At 53.1% G+C, this 22,092-nt stretch overlaps 1 protein-coding gene across 1 annotated transcript in view; it reads right to left on the bottom strand.

The window, feature by feature from the left end:
• The window catches only part of LOC102404228 (Grid2 interacting protein), a 36,408-nt gene extending 20,978 nt beyond the window's left edge, over window positions 1–15,430 (bottom strand). Inside the window, exons 1-2 of the mRNA XM_025274541.3 lie at window positions 15,002–15,430; window positions 6,832–6,986 (exon numbers count right to left, since the gene is read on the bottom strand). Coding sequence (XP_025130326.2) covers window positions 6,832–6,986; window positions 15,002–15,415 — 569 coding nt within the window. The 5' untranslated portion in view covers window positions 15,416–15,430. The remainder of the gene's footprint in view (window positions 1–6,831; window positions 6,987–15,001) is intronic.
• Window positions 15,431–22,092: the final 6,662 nt, after the last annotated feature.

Below are 22,092 nucleotides of genomic sequence, written 5' to 3'. Positions count from 1 at the left end.
AAGAGGGTGGTCCAGCAGTGGCCCCCCACACCTCTGAGGAATGGCAGCAGCCAACATCCTGGGACTCCCTGGCCCCTGGCAGAGGATTCTCGGGCTCAGAGGGGGTCCATCTCGTTCCAGGGTTATGTGGCTGCCCACGGCTGAGGTGGAACCCGGGCTCTGGGCCCCCACACTGTCACCAGGCTCCCCTGAAGGCCCTTGAAATTCTGGTTGCTAGTGAGGCCTCCCTGGCTGCGTCCCAAGGCTCCTTTCCCTGTTTTCTGGACCAGGAGCCAGTGCCAAGGGCATCGGGGGAGGACAGGGAGCAGTGGCCTTGCAGCCAGCGGACATACAATCCCTCAGAGGTCGCCCGGTGGCCCCCACTTAGCTCCCTTGATCTCCGTGGGTAGGTTTAATTAGGCCAGGTGGCTGCCTGGTGCGAGGGAAGGGATGTGCGTCCTCGGGGAGGAGGGTGCACCCCCCCTCTCGCCCCGTGAGCTCTGGTCCAGATCGGGATGTTCCAGGCAAGCGGGAGGCAAGAATGATGGCCTGTTCGGCTCTGCCAGAAGAGCCATCACCCGATACACTCATCCTTGCCCACCCCAGCGATTCCCGAAAATCCAGCGCCTCAGCCGCGTTCCCTGGATGGTCCTTCAAGGTCTGCAGAGCCAGACGTCTCCGTCTGCTGGCCTGCACGGTCCCTGCCCACCTCTTGCCCAAGCAAAGCAGAGGTGACAGGTGCGAAAGTGTCTGCTTCACCCTTTGGGCTCCAGCCTCAGGCTCTAGAATGTATCAACCCAACAGCCAGAGCCCCTAGGTCCAGCCCTCTAGCAGCAGTTAGAAAGGGCCTCCCCCACCCTCACAGTGGGAAGCAGGGTGAGTCACCAACTGCCCATGTGGGAGAAGGCTGAGTGCCCTCTGCTCTCCTCGGTGTCCGTAGGGCTGAGATGGGAGCCTAGCCTGCCTGGTGTGCCAGACGCCCTTCCTGGCTGGTGTGGGCCCTCCGTGCGCCTCAGTCTGGCACATGCACTCCAGCCCTGGGTCTGCTCGGAACTGACAGCCGCAGCAGATCCAGGTGCAGTGGGGCCTCATGGACCACTGTGGCTGATGGACGGACGCCCCTTTGAACCCACGGCCTGACTACAGCTGTCCCCAGTCTCCCAGGTCCCTGCTGTGCCGGCAGGCTTCTCTGTGGCCAAGGGGCTCTTTGGGAGGCCACCCAGTGACCCTGCACTCAGAGTTAGTCTGCTCTCTTAGGGGGCCAGGTCCAAATCCAACTCCAGATTCCCATCGGGGGCTCCCACAAGGCCCTCTCTCTCCATCACCGTCTCTGCCTCGCTCTCTGTCTAGTTCCCTGGATCTGTCCAGTCACAAGAAGGAAAGAGGACTTTTCAATTCCATCCTTGGTCCCCACCCAGCATCCCGACCCCTAGGGCGGCAGGCCAGTGCCCACAGCGGGGAACCCCCTCTTTAAAACCCTTCGGGTTTATGTCCACCCTCCCAAGCCCCTGCCCCCAGTCAGGCTGGCTCGCTGGGTACGCACCCAGAGCAGGGAAGCCCCTCGGTGCCCGAGCCCCACCCCTTTTCAAGTCAGCCGGAGGCGAGTCCGTCGCACCAGGGCGCGCGGTTCCCGGGGGCTCGGTACGCGCGGTTCGGGGAAACTACCGAAAGTGCCGAGAGAAGCCCTGGTCCTTCCCCATCTGGAGCCGGCGACGGCAGCGCGCCAGGTGCCAATGGCCCGGGGGTGCGGAGCCGGGAGCAGAGCGAGGGCGCGGCCACTCCACGCGCCTCTGCCCGGCGAGCGCGCTCAGCCCCTCCCGAGCGGGCTGGGCCCGCGGCCCCGCGCCCGCCCCTCTCGGGTGGCCCCGCCCCGCCCCGCCCCGCCCCTCCGGGAACTCTCCCGTCCGCTCCTCGCGAGCTGGGGCCGTTCGAGCCGCCCCTCGGCCTCCTCTGGCCCGGGTCCAAGAGCCCTTCCCCAGGCGCTTCGCCTCTGATCCCTCGGGCTGCGGCGCCCCGGAGAGTCCCCCTCACCGGCCGCGAGACCGATCCCGACAGTTCAGAGGAAGCTCCGATTGCCTTATGTAGAGTCAGGGAAGGCTTTCTGGAGGCGGTGGCCTTTATGCTGGGACTCAAGGACTCAGCCGGTGTCAGCCAAGAAGACCTTCACCACTCACCCAGGGGGAAGCTCCAAAGAAGAAGAGGCTAGAGAGGGAGGCCTTGAATGCCCTTGTCAAAGCTCAGCCTGCATTCATGACAAAAGAGAGGAGCCATGGGAGGGTCTAAGGGTTTAAGAGGAGGTGGAGGGACCCTGAAGGTTTTGGTACACCAGGGGTGGGGTGATGCTGGGAGGGGCACAGTGAAGGGTGTTAGGATGGGATAAGCGGCCAGTTTCTGATGAGTAGTAGTTAATGAGACCTGGGGGCAAGTGAGGAGGGGGCAGGTGAGGGTGGTGGTGGGGGGGATAGGGGGTTTCCCTGAGATGAATGTGTTCTACTGGAGAGGAGAGGGGAGGACCAGCAAGGGAGGAGACGGAGCTAAGAAGAAAGGGGCATCAGGTCCCTTCTGGGCCTGCCACTTTCTGGTATCTGAGCAGGAGCTGACCCCAGGGACCCCACTGCATGGTCATGAGTCCTGGCTTCGGGTTGAAAAGGCGAGAATCTGAGTTCTGAGGACCAACAGATAGATGCGAAAACCTGGGGAGGGGCTTCTCAAGGACCACTCCACGGGGTATGTGTGGGGGGGTCATCATGAGGCTCTCTCCTACCAGGAGGCGGCCACCACCCAGACAGGCTGGAACGGCAGAGGCAGGAACCCCTGGGGACTCAGCCTCTGTCTCAGTCTTGCAGGGAGCACCTTTCAGGGTCCTCCTGTGGACTCCTGTGGGAGGCCCCTGCAGACCCGATGGTCAGTCTCCCTGCTCCATCCAGGCCAAGCTGCCCAGCACATTTCGGCCCCCATGCCTGGCCCCAGTGAGGCCCCCACCCTGGCGTGACCTCATGAAGCTGCATTTCTCTCCTGGAGCAGCAGGAAGCCAGAGCCTGTCTTCACTTGGGGGTCCTCTGGGGCCTGGCCTCAGCCCTGCTCACGGTGAGCACAGCTCCCTGCATCCACGGGCCAAGCACGCACACCATCCCATAATGACAGAGCCCTTCCTGGTGGTCATGTGCCAGCTGTGACGGCCCAGCACCCGGAACCAGGCCCGCCCAAGGACCATGACGACTCCACGTGTCTGTGGGCACTGGAGATGTGACCATGGAGAAGATGCTCCTGCTTGAATCTGGACACAGTCAGCCATGCACACACTGCTGTGGGGCCACCTCAAAGCTAGCGCCTCTGACCCAAAGCAGCACGGGGTGGGCCGGGCTGGCCTTTGCTGAAGCATCTGCCCTAGCAAGAGGGTACTACCAAAGGGCAGATCACACTCAGGCAGGGCTTCTCAATTGGGGGTGACTTTACCCCTCAGATGACATTCAGCACTGTCTGGGGACAGTTTTGGTTGTCACAAAATGACAAGCCGGAGGAGGGTGTGCTATGGCATCTGGTGGGAAGAGGCCAGAAATGCTGTAAGCTAAGTACAGGAGCGCTCCCAACAACAGAGAATCATGTTGCTAGTGCTGGGGCTGAGAGACCTCTCTAGGGAGAAAGAGACCTCCCCTAGCGTAAACCAGTTTAATTGAGCATGTGCTAGATGCCTGGCACCGCTTCTGACATGCTGTCACCGAATTTTCCAGATAACCTTGCGTGATGTTGTCTCTGACACTTGTCATTAAAGCAGAAGAGGGCAAAGGAGGTGCTGGAACCCTAAAGCCCAGTTTCTCAATGAATCTCTTTGATGCCTGCAGTTGGCAGAGTCTGTTTACATGCTTTCCCACCAAGAACCCCACTGGGAACACATGGGAATGATCAACCCTGTTTTATGGATAAACTGTTGAGGTCAGTGAATCTGCTCAAGGTCACACTGTCCGTGAGTGGACTGGGGGTTCAAGCGAGGTCTTCCAGGACTCAAAACCCAGCTTCCCCTACCACCTCAGTGGCTTCCCTCCCCGCTCCCCTCCCCTCCAGCCAATCCTTCCCTTCTTTGCCTGTTTCCTGAAACACTAGCAGGGCACGGAGCCCACTTTGCTTGCCTGTTCCCTCTCAACCGCGTCACACTTTCCAAACTCCTTGGCCTGTCCTAATTAGAAAGTCATTTTTATCACTTCATCAAACTGGGATCCCTTTGGGGACAGACCCAAATCAGGCTCTGAGCCACAGGAGTAACTGCCGTCGTAAAGAAAGATAAGACCCTCTACTTACACCGCTGCCACTGACCCAAATCTCACCCTCGCGGCCACACTAAGATGAAGAGGCCACGTTGGCCAAGACTGACACAAGTTGCGGATGGACATGCTCCCCGTGTGCGCTGTCCTGTAGGGCGGCCACCAGCCAGACGGGGCCACTCCATACTTGCCGTGTGGCTGGTGAGACTGTGAAGCTGAATTTTAAATTGCATTTTATATTCATTAAGTTTCATTTTAGAGAGTGACATGTGGCTAGTGGCTACTGCTCTGGCTGACCCAGCTTCACGGTCTCACTGCTGCTTCTTTCTCCGCAAGTCCTCTGCTTTGGCCCCTGGACCACCCTCAGAAGCTGCGCGGTGGTGTAAGTGGTTCCAGCCTTGGCCAAGCATGCACACGCACCTGCACACGTGTGTCTTCATCTACCTTGTGCGTCCCCAGGTGGCCAGGTTGTTGCACTTCACTCCCCTCAGTCGCAGGGTGACTCACAGCTAGGCACGGTTGGTACCTGAGGTTGGGTTCCACAAGGCGGCACTCTCACCTTGGCATTCTGGGGTTCCGCTCTGTAGCTGGATGCCTGGCCCTGATGAGCTATCTTCCCTCCTCCACAGGACACATGGCTGCACCCCACTGGTCGCTGTGCAGCCCTGGAACTGCCACCTCCTCTGGCCACCCTGCCCTGACTGCCCTGTGCTGCCCTTCGGCTGGTGCTCAGCTCTCAGAATCACAGAAAACCGACTCTTTGCCATTCCTCCATGCCTTCTCGGAGCTCTCTCGGGAAGGGGCTGCATGGGGATCACCACTTGACCCCTAGAACCCAGTCCATCAGCCCCTGGAGCCCCGTGGTGGGGGTGGGGAGTGAGGGGATGGGGGCGGAAGCCAAGGCTGCCAGGGGACCCCTCTGTCTGCAGAGCCCAGCTGGGCGCCGCCCCCTCCTCCGGCAGCCTCCCCAATTTTCCTGTCGCACTTGACACGCGCTGACAACAGAGGCTGCTGTTTCATCTTCCCCAGCGGCGCCCCGGGGACGCTGCGGGGACCGGGCATCCCCAGGGGTCCAGCGTTCCTGCTTCCCAGGCTCTCAATCGAGCACGCCCAAGGGGGCGCCTCCTCCGCTCCCCCGCTCTTCCTGACCCGCTGCCAGCAGCCCGGGACGAGCGGTGGACGGGAAAGGCAGGCACGGGGGCTGTCCCAGGAGGCAGAGGCGGCGAGGACGGAAGCCCGGGCAGCGCCGAAGGCAGGACCGATGCGGCGGACCGCGAGGGCCTCCGGCTGCTAAGAGCCGTCAGACACGCGTACCAACTTCCCCGGGGACAGCCTGGCCGCCCGGCCCCTGGCCCAGCCCTGGTGCGGAGGGGCGGGGCTGCCGGTCCAGGGAGCCCTTCGGTCCCAGCGCATCATCTCTGCAAATTTGTTTCTAGATGTAACTTTTTTTTTTTCATCTCCGGATTTTCCCGGCAAGGGGCAGACCCCTAACTCACCCCAGGCAGCTCATGGTGGCCTCTTTCGGTGGCCTTCTGTGCTCCGCTGCAGAGCAGAGGCGCGGCGACCGGCTTGGGGAGTGGGGGTGGCCAGCCCGGTCCCTGACATTGGCCAGGCCCACAGGGAGGGGCAGGCTGCGGGGTGAATGGCAGCGAGGGGAGGGGACGGGCTGAGCCCAGGAGCGGGAGGGGCGGGCTGGGGGAGCCTTAGCCCGCCCTGGAGGCAGGGGGTGCAGAGCCAGCCCCGCAGGATCCAGGCGGGGAACACTCCACTCAGGCCCAGGGAGGTCTGATCAAAGCCGTGCAGTGCGGGGCAGGATGGGGGTGGAGGTCAGAGGGCTGGGGAGAGTCACAGGACATACCAGGAGATTTTTTTTCCCCCTGAAGGATGAATTGAGAGTCCAAAGCTGAGCAGAAAGTGTTCAGTCAATTGGTTCATGTTCTTGTAAATGCTACTCATGTGCTGTGTGACTTTGGGGCAGTCCCTTAACCTCTCTGAGCCACAGTCTCCCTCTGGAACGGGGATAATGATAGTACTGGTGGGATTCAGTGAGAAAGTGTTCCTCTGGGGCCCTGGTGAGGTTCTTGGCGCCCGGCTGGCATCATCAAAGGGCAGAGCAAACACATTGTTACCAGGATGCTGGGGCGGGGGTGGGGTACCAGGGATCAGGATGGGCCCAGCACAGTCGCATTCTGTGACACAGAAACTGTGACACAGCAGTTTCTGGCCCTCGAACTGCGCCATTATTCCCTCTCAGTGAAGAGCTATGGGCATCTTGGTGATAACGTTGGAGGCTTCTGTGGTCTGGGTTTGGGACAGAGCAGGGCAGCAGGAGGTGGATCTTCTCTGCAGCCCGTCCCAGCCCAGCAGTTGGCAGCCCTTCTTTCTCACTCAAAGTGACACCCTGGCAGCGGCAGCACCAATAGCTGCCCTTTCCAGGGTCAGCCTTTGGGGTCACTGACACAAAACCCTAGTTTTGGGGCAATGGGGTGTTTGGGGTCCAGCTCAGGGGCTGACCACACAGCAGCAGCAGCACCTGGGGTGGAGGGGGGAGAACAGAAACCCCTGCCCACCCATCCTGACCCCGAATGAGTACCTGAGGTTCTCCAGGAGGGGCCCGCGGGCCTCAGGGGGCAGCGCCAGGGTGAGCGCCCACACCAGCTCGTCCACCCGTTGCTCCGCTGCAAACTGCTTCAGAGCAGCAAACACCTGCTCCTTTGCGGTCGGCTGGTCCCCCAAGGTCTCGTCCACCTGCGGGGAGGGGTCTGATGAGTGGCCCGAGGGCCCCAGGGCAGAATGCTGGGGAATCAGTCCCCCCTCCCTCCCTCCCTCAGGACAGTGGGCGTGGCAATGCTGCCTGGGCCCCGCTGTGCGCTCCTCACCCAGACCCCGTCAGACCCCACATCAGCCCCCACGAGGCGGGCTGGGCCAGCGTCTTCATTTCTATTGAAGGGAACTGAGGCCGCTAGAGGTAAGATGACCTGGCCAAGGCCATAGGGTCAGGACTCAAACCCAGAGATGGCCCATCTACTGACTATTGTGAGGATCAAAGGAATCGATCCGTGAGCTTAAACATGTGCCAGGCGCTTGGTAATTGCTAGTTACTAATTATTGTAATACTCTACTCCCTTCCACCATGCTGCAAGCCGAGAGATCACACAGAGAACGCTCTGGCTCCACAAGATAGCCCCGGAACATGCCTCGCTCCGCATTCTGACTCCCTTAATGCTCTCTCCGAATCTGTTTTCTTCACCTTTGTGTACAAACCGGCTGATGTGGGACACAACACATCTGCTCAGAGGATTCTGTATGACCACTGGACGTGGGCAGCTCAGTGACAGTGTCCAAAGCCTAAAAATGCACCTGTCATTTTACCCCACGATCCTGCACCTGGGAACGTATCCTCAACGTGTCCTGACAATTGCACGATGACGTATGAGTGAAGAGGTTCACCCTTGCCTGGTTTATGATGCTGAGATGTTGGAAGTAGTATAAATATCTGACATTATGGGCTAAACAATTGTAGCACATCCACTTGGGGGATAGTTGTCTTTCCTTGGCTATGCAGCCAAGATGGAAGGAAGTCCCAAATCAGGTGGGAGGCAAAACCCTGGTCCTAATGGTGCAGCCTCGGGCAATTGGAGGCTGTTGCCCAGGGCTTTGGTTCTTGAAGGAATGATGCGGAGATGTGGAGACATGGAGCTCACGCAGGGCTTTGACAGAGCCCTGTAGTGTGCCCTGAGCAGACTCATCCTGAAGGCTGCTTAGGACAGTTGTGTTCTAGGTTGCACATTCTTTCTCGGTTCTAAGCCGAGGAGAAGCAGGTGACAGAGAATGAGATGGTTGGATGGCATCACCAACTTGATGGACAAGAGTCTGAGCAAACTCCAGGAGATAGTGAAAGACAGGGAGTTATGACGTGCTGCAGCTCATGGGGTCACCAAGAGCTGGACATCACTTAGCAATTGAACAAGAGGAGGTCTCAGTGCTGACTCTATGAACTGTTCCTCCCCCAAATTCCTTTTCTGCCCACGTGAGTAGAGTCAACTTCTGTTGTTTCGCAGCCAAGTTCACTCCATACTCTGCAATATTGGGTACCATTGATTCCAGGGTGAGCACTTTTTTTTTTTTCAAACCGTGGGGCATGTAGGATTTTAATTCCCTGACCAGGGATCAAACTCATACCCTCTGCATTGAAAGGTGGAGTCTTAGCCACTGGACCGCTGGGGGAAGTCCCTGTATTTTAAATTTTAGCATCTCTGAGATCACTTTGTGTCCTGTGGCTAGCTGTCATTCCTGTGCACGTATGAATTTGGTCATAGGTCTTATATTGTTACTTCCACAGAGTTATATACATTGCCCGTACTAAATATGTCCAAATAAGTCTAAAAGCCCTCTATCACCAACTACAAATTAAGTGACAAGAAGATAAGGAAGCACGTGTCATGGGTTAGGTGGCTGGCAATGGACAGTGTCTAAGGTTTGACACAGTGTGGTACCATTTGGTAGGAGAGAATGATGCTCTAGGTCTTTATTTAAAGACCGTGGTATGAGGAATGATGGCTAACGAGTGCAGGCCTTCTTTCTGGGTAATTATGATTATGCTCAGTCATGTCCGACTCTTTGCAGCCCCATGGACTGTAGCCTGCCAGGCTCTTTTGCCTGTGGAATTTTCCAGACAAGAATACTGGAGTGGGTGCCATTTCCTACCCCAAGGGATCTTTCCAATGCAGGGATCAAACCCTCATCTGTGTTTCCTTCGTTGGCAGGTGGATTCTTTACCACTAGCACCACCTGGGAAGCCCTTCTAGGTATGATGAAAATGTTCTAAAACTGTGGTAATGGTTGCACAGCTCTGTGAATACACTAAAAACCACTGAACACACTTTAAATGAATAATTTGTATGGTATGTGAATATATCTTGATAAAGCTGTTATAAAATAATGGAAAATGTTTGTGAGAGACAGGCAAGGTTTCAAATAGAACACACAGTGTTACATTTTTATCAGAGATAATTATACACATGTCTGCATAGGGAATATGCACTGAAGTTTACAGTGATTTTTATTATTTTTATGTCGATGCTTTCCTTTTTTTTTTTTTTTTTTTTAATTTGGCCACTTGGCATATGAGATCTTAGTTCCCTGACCAGTGATCGAACCTGTGCCCCCTGCATGGAAGCTTGGAGTCTTAACCACTGGACCACCAGGGAAGTCCCTAGGTTCCCATTTTATTTTTTAGGCAGTGAGCTTATATGACTTATACAGTCAGGAAAAGGCACGCATGTTATCCTTGTTCCCTTTCCCTCTTTATTTTTTAACTGTTGTAAAAATGCACATAACATAAAATTTATGTGCCAGCAAAGGTCCATCTAGTCAAGGCTATGGTTTTTCCAGTGGTCATGTATGGATGTGAGAGTTGGACCATAAAGAAAGCTGAGCACCCAAGAATTGATGCTTTTGAACTGTGGTGTTGGAGAAGACTCTTGAGAGTCCCTTGGACTGCAAGGAGATCCAACCAGTCCATCCTAAAGGAAATCAGTCCTGAATATTCATTGGAAGGACTGATGCTGAAGCTGAAGCTCCAATACTTTGGCCACCTGATGCGAAGAGCTGACTCATTGGAAAACACCCTGATGCTGGGAAAGATTGAAGGCAGGAGGAGAAGGGGACGACAGAGGATGAGATGGTTGGATGGCATCACCAACTCAATGGACGTGAGTTTGAGTAAACTCTGGGAGTTGGTGATGGACAGGGAAGCCTGGCGTGCTGCAGTCCATGGGGTTGCAAAGAGTCGGACACGACTGAGTGACTGAACTGAACTGAATATAAAATTTACCACTGCAACCATTTTAATATGTACAGGTCAGTGGCATTAAGTACATTCACCATGTGGTATAACCATCACCACTCTCCAGTTCCAGGACATTCTCATCCTCCCAAATGGAAACCCTGCACCCATTCAGCAGTCACTCCTCATTCCCCACTTCCCCAGCCCCAGGGAAACCAATAATCTATTTTTCAGCTTCTTTGGATTTGCTTATACTGAATATGTCTCATGACTGGAATCTTATACTATGTGGGTTTTTCTGTCTGGCACTGTTACTTTTTAAAATGGAGCAGTTAACCACTGTCTGTCCACACTCCAGCAGATTCCCTGCCTTGTTAGTCAAGGGTCTGGGGGTGCCTCTGGGTGCTGACATCCTGAGCTGATCCTGGAGCAGGGGTGGGAGGCTGGGCGGCTGGGTGAGCCATGCGTCTCTCTCAGGCCCATGTGGGTCCCAACTTCAGCCAGAGCTGGGGCTGTTCATTACCCCTTCTACTCACCTCCAAACGTATCAACAAGCCCCTCATCTTTCCCCTCCACTCCCAACTCTCAGACGATGAAGAACCGGCCCCCTTCCTGGGCAAGGCCAACCCACAAGGCCACCAAGTCACCAGAGTCCCCACTCTCTCTTCCTGCCACCTACTTGTCACTCAGTTCTCCGCTTGAAAGTTCCCTCCTCAGGGAGCCTTTCCTGACCACTTTGATCAAGTGGCCCCCAAGACTCTCTCATCTCCCTGTTTATTTCTTCCCTTCAGTGATCATCATCTGAAATAGCTAGTTTATTGAATTGTCCATCGACTCAATGGACATGAGTTTGAGCAAACTCTGGGAGATAGTGAAGGACAGGGAAGCCTCGTGTGCTGCAGTCCATGGGGTCACAAAGAGTCGAACACGACTGAGCGACTGAACAACAACAACATCGCTTTGTCCACGTGCTTGTTTCCCACAATGCGTGATGGCAGGCTCCCCTCTTGGTCCTGTGCACAGCTGTGTCCCCACTCCTTGCTGGTCAGAGGGCCGAAAGCAACAACGGCAAAATGCATGGATTTCAGTGACTCGACTGCCTCCCTCCCTTTGGCTCATACCAATTGTTCACTTCTCTCCCTGCCTATAAATAAATCAGTAAACACCTCCCTTGACTCCACAACCCTATCATCCTCTTCTTTCTGTCCAGAGCTGTCGACCCTGGCGATTTTCATACAACTGTGCCGACCGGCTGCAATCCCCCCAGCCCTTGCCACAAGCGCTCCCTGATGCCGCTGATCCGGCCGAGGACCCCAGACGGCCCTTGATCGTGCATGATCTCCAGCCCGTGGTTTGCCCCTGAACTTCAGAATTGTATATACAACTGCTTCCTAAATGGCAGCACGGGTGGATGAGGAAAGGCTTCCCAGAGAGGGTGACATCACAGAGGGTGAGCAGGTACTAGCAGGCGGCTTCGAGGGCACCCAGGCCAAGGCCATGTTCTGTGCACGGCTGAGTCCTAGCAACTGCATCCCATATCTCCTTCACCAGATGAGACGGCCCGAGACACAGACCTGACACCTTATTCCTGTCCGGGCCCAGCACAGGGCCTGGTGCACTCAGGGAGCGTTTACAGAGCTGAACCAAAGAGCTGTAGGCGGCCGGCTGTTCTCAGGGCACGTGGGGCAGGCTGCAGTACCAGTCATCCCCTCCTCCGGAACCCACCAGGCCCAGGGAGGTCAGTGGCTTTGAAGCCAAAGCCAGCTGCAGCCTCAGTTCAAAGGAGAACATGGCTCTCTGGAAAGATGTTTTATGTAAGAAAGAGGAAAAAATAGCTCCTCCCTCCTGGGGCCCCGCCAGAGCGCGGTTTTGGTGTCAGCTATTACCCAGACGCTCTCAACCTACATTGAAACATGAGGCACCATCACGGGACACTAATGGATTTTCTATTAAATATCAGGCTCTGCGAGGAGGAAAAACTGGGGCAGGGAGAGTGTTGGTGAGAACCCGAGAGCTGATTGTCGGAAGCCGGTGGGGGAGCTCCACAGCTGCCCTTGATCTTCCGGAGGTGGTCTTTTCTGGGGATTTGTGGAGCTGCTTGGTGAGCTCTAACCAGAATCCACCACTCCCTGTTCCCCCTTGTCAGAAAATGCACTGAAGCTGACCTGGGCAGCTGGTCAGATTCCTCCCTAGGCCACAACCTTATTTTGTTTGCTCACCAAGTCCACTGTGCCCATCTGGGGGCTCTGACCACCTCTCTTCTGACTCCCCAGGGATTGGATGGAGTCCGGGCCGACTTTTGGATCTACAGTGAGTCATCTGGGATCACAGGAGACTTTACCAGTTGCTATGGTCTGAATGTTTGTGTCCCCCCCCTTCTCCAAAATTTGTGTGTTGAAAATCTAATGGCCCAGGTGATGATGGTATTAGGAGGTTGGGCTGTTGGGAGGTGACTAGGTCATGAGGGTGGAGGTCTCATGAATGGAATTAGTGCCCTTACAAAAGAGCCTCAGGGATTTGCTGTCAGTCTGGTGGTTAAGACCTCACCTTCCAGTGCAGGGGGTGCAGTCTTGATCCCTAGTTGGGGAGGTAAGACATCCCACATGCCTCTTGGCCAAAGAAAACCAAAACATAAAACAGAAACAATACTGTAAATTCAATAAAGACTTAAAAAAAAAAATGGTCCACATAAAAAAAAATTTTTTTTTGAAAAAAATAAAATAAAATAAAAATCAATCAATAAATAAAAGAGCCCCAAAGAGATCCCTTGCCCTTTTCACCATGTGAGGACAAAACCAGAAGTTTGCAATCCAAAGCAGGCCCTCACTCAAGCATGCTGGCACCATGTTCTCAAATCTCATGCCTCCAGAGCTGTGAGAGGGAAATTCCTGTTGCTTATAAACCACCCAGTCCGTGGTAGTTCGGTTATGGCAGCTGGAACAGATTAAAGCCCTGCTGCTGCTGCTGCTAAGTCGCGTCAGTCGTGTCCGACTCTGTGCGACCCCACAGACGGCAGCCCACCAGGCGCCCCCGTCCTCGGGATTCTCCGGGCAAGAACACTGGAGTGGGCTGCCATTTCCTTCTCCGATGCATGAAAGTGAAAAGTGAAAGTGAAGTCGCTCAGTCGTGTCTGACTCTTCGCGACCCCATGGACTGCAGCGCACCAGGCTCCTCCGTTCATGGGATTTTCCAGGCGAGAGTACAGGAGTGGGTTGCCATTGCCTTCTCGGATTAAGGCACTAGGTTCTCACCAATGTTTCTAGGGACTTCCCTTATAGCTCAGCGGTAAAGCATCTGCCTGCAATGCAGGTCTGGGTTCGATTCCTCGGTTGGGACGGACGATCCACTGGAGAAGGAAATGGCAATCCACTCCAGTATTCTTGCCTGGAAAATCCCATGGACAGAGGAGCCTGGCGGGTCCATGGGGTCGCAAGAGTCCGACACGACTTAGTGACGAAACCACCACGAATGTTTCTAGGTCTTCCCGCCTTCCTGGACACACAGAGGACTACATTTCCCAGCATCCTTTGGGAGCAGTGGTGTTATTAGTTCTGGCCAATGAATACCCACTGAAAATGCCGGGATTCACTTCCTGCCCCGCTCACCCCCCGGAGTCCTTAAGAGTTGCTCTCTTCTAATACGGGGAATCTTGGAGCTTCATATTGAGATACAGAGAACCTCTGGGTTGAAGGAATCATTCTATGTTCTGCATTCTACCAATATTATTGTCTGTATTCTACTCATCTACATTTTGATCAGGCTCGTGGTTACAAGGGTGTACATCATGAGAAACACTGGGCTGGAAGAAGCACAAGCTGCAATCAAGATTGCCGGAAGAAATATCAATCATCTCAGACATGCAGATGACACCACCCTTATGGCAGAAAGTGAAGAGGAACTAAAAAGCCTCTTGATGAAAGTGAAAGTGGAGAGTGAAAAAGTTGGCTTACAGCTCAACATTCAGGAAAACAAAGATCATGGCATCCGGTCCCATCACTTCACGGGAAATAGATGGGGAAACAGTGGAAACAGTGTCAGACTTTATTTTTCTGGGCTCCAAAATCATTACAGATGGTGACTGCAGCCATGAAATTAAAAGACACTTACTCCTTGGAAGGAAAGTTATGACCAACCTAGATAGCATATTGAAAAGCAGAGACATTAGTTTGCCAACAAAGTTTCATCTAGTCAAGGCTATGGTTTTTCCTGTGGTCATGTATGGATGTGAGAGTTGGACTGTGAAGAAGGCTGAGCGCTGAAGAATTGATGCTTTTGAACTGTGGTGTTGGAGAAGACTCTTGAGAGTCCCTTGGACTGCAAGGAGATCCAACCAGTCCATTCTGAAGGAGATCAGCCCTGGGATTTCTTTGGAAGGAATGCTAAAGCTGAAACTCCAGTACTTTGGCCACCTCATGTGAAGAGTTGACTCATTGGAAAAGACTCTGATGCTGGGAGGGATTGGGGGCAGGAGAAGGGGACGACAGAGGATGAGATGGCTGGATGGCATCACTGACACGATGGACGTGAGTCTGAGTGAACTCCAGGAGTTGGTGATGGACAGGGAGGCCTGGCGTGCTGCAATTCATGGGGTCGCAAAGAGTCAGACATGACTGAGCGACTGATCTGATCTGATCTGATGCCTATGTAAAGTTCATTAAACTGTACACTTAATGAATGTGCTTTACTGTATTACCTCAATTAAAAAAAGAAAAAGAAAAGCAACTCCCACAAATCAAGCAAACAAAAATCATGAAAATTAAGGACAGGACTGGAAGCTTGAGGATCACTGTCTTTCTGATAAATCTTTCTTTAGAAGTTTCCTTAGCTCCAGGTTCCCACTCCTGGCCTGAGGGCCTGCCCGGCTCCTGACGCTCCGGGCCCACAGTGCCCAGCCCCTCAGAACAGCGCCCCTAGAGCCCCACCCCAGACCGCCTGTACCTTAGGGCCCTGCCCTGCCCTGCCCTGTGCGCCCTACCTTGCGGCTGAACTCCTGGGCTTTGCGCCTACGCTCTCGGTGCACGGCATCGGGGCGCTTGCGGCCTGCCAAGCGTAGCAACTCGCGGCCCAGATAGAGGCCGCGGCTTGAACGCGGGATCCGTAAAGCTGTGGTCAGCGGCTCGCAGCCGGATCCCGCACTGGGGCGGCCGATGGGGCCAGGGAGCACGCCCAGGCTGGGTGGCACGCGAGGGCAGCGCCGGGCCAGGCGCACTAGGCGCTCGCGGTTCAGGCCGCCCACGGCCAGCCCCTCCACCTCCAGGATCTGGTCCCCGGGCCGCAGACCCCCGGCGTGTGCGCTGCTCCCTTCCACCACATCCAGGACAAAGCAGGGACCCGAGCCCCCCAGCCGGAAGCCAAAGTCCTCCGGCCATCCCTGGTTGGTGGCCGGCATGGCAGTGGTGGCCGTGCAGCTGGAGGAAGGAGAGAGAGGTCACAGGGGATTCCTTGCAGCCTTGCCCGCGGGGCTGCATGCCGCTCAGACTCAACGCATGTGCCAGTCTGAGCAGCTATTCTTCCTCTGCCTCTGTGTGAACCATCAGTTCTTAGGATATCGCCTGACCTCCTGGACCCGACTGTGCCTGAAATTCACCAGTTTCGATGTGACAAAAGGACTTTCCCTTGGTAGTTAGTTCACAAACTCCTGCTGACTACGGGGGTTATTTGCCCTTTCAATCGACCTTCTTGAGGAGCCATGAGGTGGCTACTCTGGCGCGGGGGTGGAGCGGGGGTGGGGGCGGGGTCGTCCTCTGGGCTCCTGGCTCTAGGACAGGCTCAGGGCCGGAGGAGAGGTGGCTCTATTCTCCGAAAGCAGATGGTGGCGTGGGCTGGAGACACAAACGCATCGGGGGTGGCAAGGGTGACTGTCCTGGACGGAACAGTCTGTGTGTGTGTTTTTCCATATGTCTGATGAGAGCAGGGATTTCTTACAGGCATCCATGGATGGCCTCTGAAACTGTAGGTAAGATATGATGTAAAGGCTTAGTTTTCTGGGGAAAAGTCCATAGTTCTAAGGAATTCTAACCCTGGCTTAGAAGAACCTCTGGGGGCTGGATTTTGAAGGCCCTGGTTTTGGTCCTCCTCAGCCTTCTGAAGATGTTTAGACAGCCCTCCCACCTACCCTATGGGTGTCGTGCTCCTGTTGGCTCCGTCTCCCAGGAGCTGGCCTCTCCCAAGACACTCTTGGAGTTGGGAGCAGGGAGGAGGCCCCCAAGAGTATCATGGACTGGGGAGGAAAGGCCTCGAGTAACATCCAGTGGGATCTATCACCTGCCACCAGAGGGCTCGGTGTGAGAACTCCTCACACTGGGTCGGGTGGGGCTGCCACACCCCGAGGCTGGCAGGCTCACTCCCGAGCCCACTTGGGGGCCCTGGTCCTCCTCTGCCAGGCGGTGGTGCTGCCTTGGAGCCTCAGGGACACTTACCTTGTCACATGGGGGCAGCGAGGGACTTCTGGCTTCACTGGGCCCTGGTTGGGAGGGGGCATCCCTCGGTCTTGGAGGGGCCTGAGATCAGTTCTTGCCCCATGAGTCAAGCAGTCAGCTCGTGCACAGTCAAAGCCGGGCTGGCTGGAGACTGGATGGGGCCAGGCGCCTGCTCCCCTTCCACGTGCACACCGGCTCTGACCAGTGACCTGCGGCGGGTCTGCTGCTCAGAGGCCAGAGCAGCTTGCTCCCAACCTGTCTACACCCAACCTGGGGAGCCACAGAGCTGAAGAGGCTGCCGGCACTCGAACCCCCCGGGGCTTTTGAGATGTGTTCAGCCCTCCAGTGCATCCTCAGCCCTGCAGGTTGACCTAAGCCCTCTCCCACCCATGCAGAGCTCCCCTCTTTCCCCTTCACCCAGAAACAAGAATCCAGGCTCCTGACAGGGCTCACCAGGGGAGGCATCCCAGGCTACCATTCCCAGAATCTTGGGTACCGCGCCTCCCTCCGGGTTTGCTCACCTTCCTCCCTGGTGACGGCAATGACTGCGGGATCAGAGCACGGCGCTGGCGGGACACCTGGGGACGCTTGCTTATTGCCAGCCCTCTGCTGCTCAGGGCCGTAGCATTGGTTACTAATGCATTGGAGGTGACAGCTGGAGTTTCTAAGGCAAAGTGATCCTCCGAGTAATCTGAGAAGGCCCCTGTTACCAGGCGGACCAGCAGCATGGCTGGACAGCTTGGCCAGCGCCCAGAGTGGCCGGCTCCTGCTGCACGGTCCTGGGGGTATGCACAGGGGTCCTCATGCAGGAGCCAAGACTGACTGGAGCTAGGCCTGGGGCTGGGTCCACCCCTGAAGCTGCAGAGCTTGGCAGGTGTGTCAGGAGGATTCAGTTGGGCTGTTTTGGGGGGTGTGTGTGGGGTTCACTCAGTCCAGTGATGGCAGAGAGGACCACTGAGACTCACTGAGGCATGATCTGATCCCCACAGAGGACACCACTGCCTGAGCCCCACAGGCCAGGCTTAGTGGCGGGAGAAGGGGAGACTCAGGCCAGAAAAAGAGCTTGGGATGGGAGAAAAGATGCTGACCTAAGTAATTATGGAAAGGAGCGGAGTCTGTGAAACGAAAGGCAAAGAGAACCATGCATAACACCGTGCTCTAGTCGGTAAAGTTGGTCCCTGCAAGGGTGCAGGTTAACAATTCTGGAATCACACTATACATGCACATTGGCATTGAGCGATTAAGTCAGTAGACCATGGGAGCCGGATTCCTCTCTGTTGTAGTGGGAGGTTGCAGATGAGCCTACAACAGACAGAAACATTTATAGATATGCACATGGACATAGCTTAGTGGCAGTGGCAGTGCTCAGTTGGATCTGACTCTTGGTGACCCCATGGACAGCAGCCCACCAGGCTCCTCTGTCCATGGGATTCTCCAGGCAAGAATACTAGAGCGGGCTGCCATTTCCTCCTCCAGGGAATCTTCCCGACCCAGGGATCGAACCCAGGTCTCCTCCATGGCCAATGGATTCTTTACCACTGAGCAACCTGGGAAGCCCACAGAGGTTAGTATCTGCACCTAAGTTTGCTGACTCTGTCAGCTGAGAGGGCTTAGAAGAAAGGACGTTCCCCTCAGCAATGAGCACATTCAGTGTGAGAGCTTGATTTCTAAGATCCCTGCCCAGAACAAGGAGCCCAGGCTCCTTGGAGAAATGGCTGATTCCAGGGCTGGGGCGGGAAATACAGGAGGTGAGCCTGGACCATCTTCTAGTGCCAGAGAGTAAGGAAATGCTAAACATGTGCATGTGCATGCGAACACACACACACACACACACACACACACACCACATGGGGTTTGTCAAAGGGACACAGAAGCCAAAGGAAAGGGCTTCCCATAGCCAAAACTGGAACAATCTGAGCAAGAATGTAAATCATATAGACTTGGGTTGTAATCTAAAATGTAAAAATAAATATCAACAAGTTTAGACTAATATAAATAATCGGTTAAATAAGTGAGGAAAAGAGACAATCACCTGGACAAGCTACTTCTCCTTAAAGAAGAACTCCCACCCTTAAGTGTGGGCTATACTTGGTGACTTCTTTCCAAAGAGGACCAATGCAGGGCTGGGAGACAGTACTTTACGGTGGAGAAAACTGATGGACATGACCTCAGTCAGGTGGTCAAGGTCATCACCAGCAGGGGAAAATAAGGTTGATAGCAAGGACCCTTTATATGTGACAAGAATGGCACTTTGCCTCTGTGGTCTTCCTCTGCAAAACCTGTAACCAGTCTGCCTATGAGAGAAACTTCAGGCAAACGTCAATTGAAGGATGTTCTGAAAATACCCGACTCTTCAAAATGGTCAAGGTCATCAAAAACAAGGAAAGCCTGAGAAGCTGTCACAGATTGGAGACCTGGTGACTAGATGCAGCGTGGAATCTTGGGATGGAGAAGGCACTTATGGTGAAAAGTAAGGGAATCTGAATTAGCTAATAATAATGGACCAACACTAGTTCTTCAGTGGTGAGAAATGGACCACAGTAATTCAAGATGACAGCAATACGGGGCGTTGGGTGCAGGGGAAGAGGGAACTCCACACTGGATTCCAACTTTTCTGCAAACCTAAAACTGTTCTAGAATTGAAAGTTGATTTTTAAATCCTTTTCTCAGGATGTGGGGGATGGGGATCAGATAGATTTGAAGATATCCTTAATAGGTCGCCGTGATCAAGCTGGATGTTCTCCAGAGTTTGCTTTAACCAAAGGTGTTCCAAGTTACTGTGTGTGTGTGTGTGTGTGTGAGTGTGAGATGGATATGGTCTAGTGTGTGTGCTCCAGTCTCATGTACATTATAAACTCTGCTAGGATGATAACAGTATATCCTCACTGGAAAAAAAAACAGCAACCCATGAGTGAACAAGAGTGTCCCCAGCCTGGTGGAAGAGTGACTGATGCTGTAACTGAACTCATCTTCAAGTACAGCTCCGAATGCCTGTTAGGCTGGAAAACTGTTATGCTGCGTGGTAACTGGACATAAACCAAGGCGGTCACATGGCTGATTCACTTGGGCTGCTCTTTTGTCCTCTTGATTAATGACCTGGTGTTTCTCTACGTGGTAAAAGAATGGATTCCCTGAGACCACTGATGGGAACGTAAAATGTTACGACCATTACGGAATACGGTTTGACAGTTTCATGAAAAGCTGAACATCCGGAACACTTTTCAAATGACACCCGTCCTGCTCTTAGGTATATATTTACCCAAGAGATATGGATTCAATGAACATGAATCCATTGACAGATGAATACATAAAGAAGAAGTGGTACTACTCAGCCATAAAAAATCATGAAATAATGCCATATGCACCAACACGGTTGGACGTAGAGATTATCATACTAAGTGAAGTAAGTCAGAAAAAGAAAGGCAAATATCATATGGTATCGCTCATATGTGATCTAAGCATATCAAAATATGAATCTAAAATATGATACGAATGAACTCACCTAAGAAACAGGAACAGACTCACAGACATAGAGGACAGACTGGTTGCCAACAGGGAGGTGGGGGTAGGGGAAGGGATGGATTGGGGGTTTGGGATTAGCAGATGCAAACTATTATATATAGAATGGATAAACAACCAGGCCATACTGTATAGCACAGGGCACTATATTCAATATCCTGTCATAAACCATAATGGAAAAGAATATGAAGAAGAATCTGTGTAGGTATAACTGAACCCCTATGCTGTATAGCAGAAATTAACACAACGTTCTCAACTGTATGTCAGTAAAATAAATTAAAATAAAAAAGACTTGGACATGAATGTTTATAGAAGCACAATGCACAGAAGCCAAAAACTGGAAACCATCTAAATCATCCATCTCCTGGCAAATGGAGAGACAGATTGTGGTCTGTCGATACGCTGGAATGGAACGCTGCCCACCCCTGCATACTGCCCTCTTTGGAAGGATGTCACTTCAAGGTGGGGAGTCGTGCTCCACAGAAATTATCTGGGGTTCTTCTGTATGGGAGACATACTTCTTCTCCTCTGTTTGCTCATTCAATCACTTGTATCAGTATGGACTCATGGATATTTTACTTTATACTTCGTTTTATAACCCAGTACTACATTATTTATTTTGTTGCTCAGATTGTGTGTGTATTTTACACTGTCTTATTCCTGGTACTACAACATGGGCCAGGCTCAGCCCACCCCTAGAATCACCCCCTAGAATCCTGTTTCTCCCAGGAGCTCTGGTTTCTTTTCTCGGAGAATGATGTTAGAAACCAAGACCTGGATGTGCTCATTGCTACTGGGGTATCCCTGCTTCTGGGACCGTCCAGCTGACAGAGCATCGCACGGGCCTTCTCATATAGTCTCCACTATTTCCCAGTTTAGTTAGGCCAGCATCTCTCCCCCTCATCCCTTTCACTGAGGTTATTTTATACATTTGTACTACAGTTTGATTTTGGTGGGTCACATTCTGTATTTCATCTTGGGATGCCCTAACTTACTAAATGAAAAAAAAATTTTTTTTTTGGTTCCACTCTGCAGCATGCAGGATCTTAATTCCCTAACCAGGGATCTAACCCGTGCCCCCTGCATTGGGAGTGCCGAGTCTTAACCACTGGACCACCAGGGAAGTCCCCTAAATGCTTTTTAAAATTTGCATACATTAAGGTTCACTCTTTGGGCTATAACTTTCCATGGATTTTGACACACGCTTAATGTCACGTGTCCACCATGAGGCGTGTCATTGCCCTAAAATATCCCTCCTGTGTCGTCAATCTTTCTGTTCCCTCAGTCCTCGGGTAACCATTACATCTTTTTACCATCTCTTTTTCAGATTGTCATATAAATGGAATCAAACAGCCTTTTTTTTTCATTCAGTAATGTACATTTAAGATTCATCCATGTTTTTGTGTCTTCATAGCTCATTCCTTTATATTTTTGTACATTATTCCATTTTATGGATGGACCACCATCCATTCACCTATGAAGGACATCTTGGTTGCTTCTGCTGCTGCTGCTGCTAAGTCGCTTCAGTTGTGTCTGACTCTGTGCGACCCCATAGACAGCAGCCCACCAGGCTCTGCTGTCCCTGAGATTCTCCAGGCAAGAACACTGGAGTGGGTTGCCATTTCCTTCTCCAATGCATGAAAGTGAAAAGTGCAAGTGAAGGCCCTCAGTTGTGTCCGACTCTTAGCAACCCCATGGTCTGCAGCGCACTAGGCTCCTCTGTCCATGGGATTTTCCGGGCAAGAGTACTGGAGTGGGGTGCCACTGCATTCTCCTGGTTGCTTCTAGGTGATTATTAATAAATCTACTCTAAACATTCACATATAGGTTTTTGTGTAGACATAAATCAGTTGGGTAAATATCTAGAAATTTACATAAATATATATATTTTCATGTGCTATTTGCCACCTGTGTATCTTCTATGGTGAGGTGCATGTTCATATATTTTGTTTGTTTAAAAAAACTTTTTGTAATTGTTGAGTGTTAAGAGTTTTTTCACTGTGTATTTTGAACACAGGTCTTTTATTTGATAAGTGATTTAAAATATTTTATCCAGTGGGTCATTTGTATTTTCATTCTCTTAACAGTGTTAGTCCCAGCTTTCCGCGTCCCTCGCGGCGGGCGGCGG

The sequence above is a fragment of the Bubalus bubalis genome, chromosome 24 (genome assembly GCF_019923935.1).
Source record: "Bubalus bubalis isolate 160015118507 breed Murrah chromosome 24, NDDB_SH_1, whole genome shotgun sequence".
NCBI classification, from domain to species: domain Eukaryota; kingdom Metazoa; phylum Chordata; class Mammalia; order Artiodactyla; family Bovidae; genus Bubalus; species Bubalus bubalis.
The sequence above is the reverse complement of the archived record's forward strand: the minus strand, read 5'-3'. Positions and strand labels throughout refer to the sequence as shown.